The 7,325-nt window shown below is 38.8% G+C and overlaps 1 protein-coding gene across 1 annotated transcript; it reads left to right on the forward strand.

Annotated features, from left to right (window-relative positions):
• Positions 1-535: 535 nt before the first annotated feature.
• On the forward strand, positions 536-6,652 carry LOC134220954 (uncharacterized). Its single transcript, XM_062700116.1, is given in 4 exon segments — positions 536-690; positions 4,129-4,813; positions 4,815-5,328; positions 6,144-6,652. Coding segments are annotated over 3 exon segments (1,248 nt in total). The 5' UTR covers positions 536-690; positions 4,129-4,133; the 3' UTR covers positions 6,198-6,652.
• The last annotated feature ends 673 nt before the right edge of the window (positions 6,653-7,325 follow it).

Here is a 7,325-nt window from a genome sequence, read left to right on the forward strand (position 1 = left end):
TTAAAAGAAGTGTTCTCCGGTAAAGTTGAACATAAATAAGCCAAAGAATCGGCTGAAACAGTAAAACAAGATACAATTTTTGAGGAAAAAGTATTTTTTCGATAAATAGGCCTTTTCATGTAACACTGCCGAAACTTAGCTTGTTTACAACCGCTGAACAGACCGTTCAAGCCAAAACTGTCATTTTCATAAAAGAACTGGCAATTGATGGTAAAATCAGCTGATAGGCCTTTTCACGAGTTTAAAATCAGCTGATTTTTACCGTCAATTGCCATTCCTGGCATAAAGTGACAGCTTTGGATTTGCACGGTTTATTTAGCGGTTGTAAACAAGTTCAGTTCCGGCAGTGCCACATGAAAAGACCTATTCTATACACCTCGTGAAAAGGCCTATATAAGCTTAATTTTTGATGCAAAAAAAAGTCGGTGCAACTAATGACCGATTAATTTATGGTTTCACCGTTCGAAATGCTTTGACAGAATTTTTGACAGCTCAACTTCGAGGTTCATTATTGTCAAATAGTTGAGACAGGAGGCAAAACATTTCTGCGTGAGAAAATGGATTTATTGGCCGGGGATTATTAACTTCAGAATACCGGAATGATAACGCAAACTTTTGAATGTTTCAGCTGAAAGTTATGAATAATATATTTTCCGGAGTCCACAAATGCATCTGGACACATTTCTCGTGGTAGGTATTTACACGGAATCGCTCTTGAAATAGATACAAAAAAATATGGTCAATTTGTGTGATTCGAGAAAATATTGCAGTATTAATTCATCAATTAGTATGTAAACACGATTGCTAAGCATTGCCGTATACGATAGAGCTATGAATAGTCCATAAAACTAGCTTTTAGCCAGTTTTTATAGTGTATTTCAGCCTAACAACTAATCTGTTAAATTTATGTACATTGTATATTAGTATACTTATTCTCTTAATATCTCTCATAAACTGAATTATAACTACAACTACAATCCGCTGTGCAAATATGAATATCAGATTAGGTATTTCTCAATCATTCGTCCCTATAGACCGCTTGAACCCGTTTTAGAGATCGATTCCGAGAGACCTTGGGTATGTAAACTGTAAACCACTAGTACGACACAACCGTTTGGATTGTGGGAGTGTATTTGGCAAATATTTTCAACTAGGGTTCAATTCTCGATTGATTGTATTCGCCATCTAAACTTTAAACTAATAGACAATGTTGCTAAAGTCAAAGAAGCACATTGAATGTTTCCGGAATACTTCCATATTCTTGTGATATTCGGTTGTAAAATGAGAAGGCAGAGAATTCTACGACCTTTTTGGGCCTTTGTGTAGACTAAGTGAACGTGAAAGCTATATAATCACATCAATATCAAACTAGGCTGATAAAGGGCTAGACTAGGAGACTTATAGGTCGGGGTTATGCCAAACCGACTGACTTGTGATATTTTGTTCGTATAAGAACCACGGAAATAATTTGATATCAATTCATACGCACATTTATTTGAGGTTTGGGATTGTGGGATATTCGATATGATTTAGGTACTAAACTAGTAGTATGTATTATATTTAGTACCATCATTGGATACCATTTTTTTGTTGGCGCTTGGTGTGATTTGTGATATAGAGCCTATACAGGCCTCTAGTTATCAATCTACTCAGTTTGACATTGTAAGGTGCTGTTAACGTGGAATCAGAGTATTTTAGCCACTTAAATACCTTTAACTTATTTGATACTTGGTGGGCTACAGCTTCTCCTTAATGTGCCTTCGTCGAATGGAGTTCTCAATCCCAACCCCTCTTCAACTGCAAAAAAAGTAATCCAGCCTCCCACGAAGCATACGGCCTCTTCCGGGTTCTCAACTGAATATTATCTCCGCTTGACGCTCTTCTGGCATACGAACAACGTGTCCAGTCCACCGTATTCTACCGTGTTATATAAATTTATATATAAACTTAATTATCAATTGTATACAATCTCCATCCATTTATACACTCGCGATTCATGCGACGCCACCAGATGCAGATTTTCTCTCAAACTAATTCCCATACCTGATAGAGGAAAGCTTACTATGTCGGATACATACCAAAGCTTTCTTAGAAAATGATTGCTTAGAAGGAATTCGCCTTCAAATGCCTGTTTACGAAATCATGTACAGCCAAATCAGTTTCACTATGTTGGTGAGGCGAAATAATTATATCGAATCAAAATAACAGAGTTAGAATGTATTAGGTTTGTTTTAGAAACTAGTCTAGTCTAGTCTAGTCTACATAGTATTAGGTTTGTTTTAGAAACAGCAAGAAAAACACCCCGGGCCCCCACAAATTTTATGAACCAAAAATAACCTTTTTTGTACATTGTGGGGAACATCGTCCAGGTCTCGTGTCCGTAGAGGACTACCGGTCTAATGAGCGTTTTGTAGATTTTCAGTTTGGTACGGCGGCTAACTTTATTCGATCGAAGCGTTTTGCGGAGTCCAAAGTACGTACGATTTCCAGCCACTATGCGTCTCCGAATTTCTCTGCTGGTATCATTTTCGGCAGTCACCAGTGAGCCCAAGTACATAAATTCCTCTACCACCTCGATTTCGTCACCACCGTGGTGCAGCAATCTTGCCCATGCTGCATTCTTCTCTTCCACTAACTGCTCACATTCGCCGTTATTCCAGTCGTTTTTCTGATCCGAGGGCAACGTGCCAAGTGCAGGGCTTGCGGTGCTACCAATGGCGGATCGAATATCTCTCCAGCCATCTTCAAGAGACGCTGCGCCTAGCTGCTCTTCCGTTGGGAGTGCCACTTCCAGCTGCTGCGCGTATTCTTGGGCTAGTCTACCGTCTTGTAGCCGCCCAATGTTAAGCCGCGGCGTCCGACTTCGACGCGTGTTGTCGAGAGTTTTGAGCACAGGCATACTGCAACGAAGTAGTGGTCGGATTAAATATTCGCACTGCGGTAAGTGCGGACGTTCGTGATGTCGGAGAAGAATTTACCGTCGATTAGAACGTGGTCGATATGGCCTTGTGGATATTTTTTGCGAGGAAAGAAGGTGCTTCGGACTACCATTCCGCGGGAGGCTGCGAAGTTTATGCATCGTTGGCCGTTATCATTCGATACGGTGTGCAGACTATCCGGTTCGATGACCGGTCTATACATTTTCTCCCTTCCTACCAGTGCGTTCATGTCACCGATGGAGATTTTGACGTCCCACAGTAGGCATCCATCGTATGTCTGCTCCAGCTGTGCGTAGAACGCTTCTTTCTCGTCGTCGGGTCTCCCTTCGTGTGGGCAGTGCACGTTGATGATACTATAGTTGAAGAAACGGCCCTTAATCCTCATCCTTGCGTTGATTGGCTGCCACCCAATCATACGATGGCGCATCTAACCCAGCACTATGAAGCCGGTACCCAGCTCGTTGGTGGTGCCACAGCTTTGGTATAAGGTAGCCGCTCGATGCTCGCTTTTCCACACTTTCTGTCCTGTCCAGCAAATCTCCTGCAGCGCCACGGCGTCGAAGTTGCGGGGATGTAGTTCATCGTAGATCATCCTTTCACAACCTGCGAAACCTAGCGACTTGCAGTTCCATGTTCCAACCTTTAATCGTGATCCTTCATTCGTCGCCTAGGTCTTTGCCGATTATATCGAATCGCATTATCTCTTATATTGTTCGTAAAGATTGGTTTTCCAGGCGGCTTATTTGGCCTGCGCAAACCTCCTGTCTCGTCGGAGGGCCGTCGTGTCAGGGCTGTTTAGCGTCCCACCTAACACCAGAACTTGGGCTTGTGCGCTTTGATTTGATTTGATATAAATAGTTCAATTATGTCTCAATTACCCATTGCCAACTTCATATTACGATTGAGGCCCCGTAAAACGCTTTGTTGTTTATGTAGATCATCAAGATCTGAACTCAAGGAAAGTTTGAAAGCCCTAAAAGATTTCAAAAAAAAAATTTTACCCTATATTTCTACTTTTTTATGGTTTGCATTCGTTTTTGAAGCAGAATGTCCAAAATTTATGTTGAAATACGACGAAAAAAATCCGTATTGAATAGGTTAAGTCACACAATCAAAAAATCGACAAAGAAAAAAACGTGTAATAACATAATTCTTTTAATTTTACTCCAACTTCCATATATTCTTACAGAAACAATGTTAAAAACCGCCACTACAAATAGCATACAACTGTACAGTTCTGATGACAACCTATTCAGCAACAAACGTGCAGATCAAGAGAGCAGTGCTTCGATATTCTTACAGCAAATTCAGGATCAATCAAGGATTGTCACTGTTCTTCCAGGTACCAGCAAAACCCCAGTCACTTCTGAAGCCATACTGAACCCTGAGATTGACATTCAGGATGCACAACTTCAAAATAATGCAACTCAATCGATCAACGAAGTTCTTGTTCTTGAAGAGCAAGTCGAAGAGGCTGTTGGATATGATGAAAATTGCAATCCGAATAATCCGGAGAAAAGGCCTTCGGAAGATATTAGGCTTATTATGAGCTCGAAGAAACACGCTTCTTCTGAACTAAAGTTCCAAACCTTCGAGGTGAACTGGGAAAAGATCAGTGATAATATCATAAGTCGCCTTCAAAATTTTCAAAAATTTAGGGATGAAAACTCTAGTCAGTGTGTCCCAAAACTTCTCCAAATGACAAAAACTGATTTGAGTGGGCTTGCGAATTCGGTGGTCGATCAATTACGAATGATTGACACCCAGATACGAGCCGATGTCATGGGAACAGTGTCGAAACAAATTCTCAATGCTTTCCCGTGTCTGAGCTTCGTAGACGATGACGGCTATGGATCAGGAACTGGTCATGTGGCTAAAACACAAGATGATTAATAGAAACTCATATCTTAATCGTTTTAAGGAGCCGTACGTAGCGAAAGCAGATTGCATAGAACTTCGAAGGAATCGAAACGTAAGAGCGGGTACTAACAAACAGTATTGGGAACACACGAATAACGAATGCGGCAAAGACGTAATTTCGAAGCTCTCGCGTGATGAACCAGCTTTATTAACACACGAGTTCCTACAAGCATCACAGTCTTATGTTCGATATCGGTACGATGAAAATATTCCGTTGAAAGACATCTTGGGAAAACTTCCGGTCCTCAGAAGAAGGATCCTTCTATACTACCATTTCGAGTGCGCAACGGGAGTATCAGCGGATTCCTTGGAGAAGTACTACACGGCTAAACGTTCAAAAATAATTGACTTTTCAAAGACTAATCGAAAGATCGAACCTCTGGACACAATAACTTCAGACTACAATATTTTCGAATATTTGTGCAGATTGCTTGGAGAAAACATCGAAGACATCGTTATCCTCAAAGAGGTAAGTAAAAACAAACATTACTTAATGAATGTATGAAAATAACCATTTATTTTTATCTTGTAGATTAACACAGATAGAAAAATCCACTGAACTTTACGCTAAAAATCATGCACATAAATGGAACACTATTATTAGCGTAATTCCACACAGGATATAGGATAAATGTATACAATATTTGACGTGAATCATCAATATTGCATACAAGTTGTAAGCAATCTTGTTAGGAAGAGGACCATTTCAGCGAAGAATAGCGTAAATTTCTGCATTTCAAGTTTTACGCGCTGTTTATTTTTCATAATTTTTTTCTTGGTACAAAGATGGTGGACATAACTCTCAATTGCTCTGGGCCTGTTATTGTTGCCATAGGTAATTGAAACAAACTCAGTTTTGAAGCAAAATTAGTAGGTACCATGTAGACACAATGCATATCATTTGTTAATTGGGACATGTGAAAATTACATCTTAAGGACAAGTCTCCCGTTATTCAAATTTGAAACTACTCGGTACACCAGTCAATACCGGAGCAACGTACAACAGTTATTTTTTAAATTATTTTTTTTATTTGCTCCATCGCATGCGTGAAATAAACAGCTGTGCGTCACTTTCGTATTAAGTGGTGTGCTTTTGAAAAAGCAAGTTGATTCAAATTTGGATTCCGGGAGGCTTGTCCTTAAAGGCGATTAAAAATCTACACCCAATTAACGAAGATTGATGACATTACACAACATCTGTGCAGAATACTTGAATAAATAAGACCAACGGTGGGAAAATGGAATACTATTTTAACAGTTTTGTCTTCTAATTTTTGTTTTTAGATTGCGGAAATGACGAGCGAATGTACTATGTTTTCGCCGATCAAACTCGACTGAGCGAAGGAACCAAAAATGTGGTCACTGCCGTAGCTGATTTGATGTGCATCCATTATGTACATAACTTCATGTACATGAAGCAAGTTTCAAAAATTTTGGAATTCGTCCAGGAATACTTCCTCAAGATTCTGCCTGCCACTGGATCAAAGTCTAATGCGACCCGTAAAGGACAACAGCAAAGAGTTGTGAAACGAGTCATCGCTGCCATCGCTAACTATTCATCGTCGTAATTTAAATGGATTTACGAATAGCTAGACGTATTGGAACAAACATAGTTTAAGATTACTCATACCACCTCATATGTACTGTAATATCAGAAATGCTTTTTTTTAACAATAATCGCCCGAGGTAGTAAATTGAACCTCAAGAGGGATTTTCAATGTTATTATTAATATTTTTTATGATTTCCAAGTCGTAAAAGGTTTGTTTTAGTATGTTAACTTTAAATATGTTAATAAAACTCCTGGCTTTTGAGAAAACTCTATTTATTTCAATGTTTGAGATCACAGATATTTCACCGACATTATCTCCTCTTTTACCGACAAAATTAACTATATTTTATAATAATGAACATTGTTTTGGCTTAAGTCTACCGTGAGAGATCAGTTAAAGTGGGTGTATGAATCGGTGTATTTCTGGGAATATTCATTACAATAAACATAACCACATGAACAGGATTAATGCTTTGAACGGAAAACAAATAAGATAATTGCATGAGAACTTGTATCATATTATCGACATATGTACCATTGATGCTTTTCATTATATCGGCTGTAATATTTCTTAAGTACTAAGGTTGAATGACTTTTTTGTCTTAAGACGCGTTAGTACTACTGTTCTTTTTTTCTTTTCTTTTTGACTTTTTTGACTTTGCTTTTTCGACCTCGTACTTAATTTGATGAACCAAGTACGAGACATTGAAGGTATTTATGTAAAGTTACAATCAAGTAATGGAATTGAATGTGAAAGTATTAACATGGCTTATTGTAAAACCTCTGCACTAGAACAATTAATGCAAAGGAAATCAAAATTAAAATGTTTGAAGTGAAAGTTTAACCGTAGAATATGATATACCGACATTTGACACGACATTCGGTAATTTTTGATGGAGCAATGACCGATTCTGAT

This window comes from Armigeres subalbatus, chromosome 3 (assembly GCF_024139115.2).
Source record: "Armigeres subalbatus isolate Guangzhou_Male chromosome 3, GZ_Asu_2, whole genome shotgun sequence".
Taxonomy (NCBI): domain Eukaryota; kingdom Metazoa; phylum Arthropoda; class Insecta; order Diptera; family Culicidae; genus Armigeres; species Armigeres subalbatus.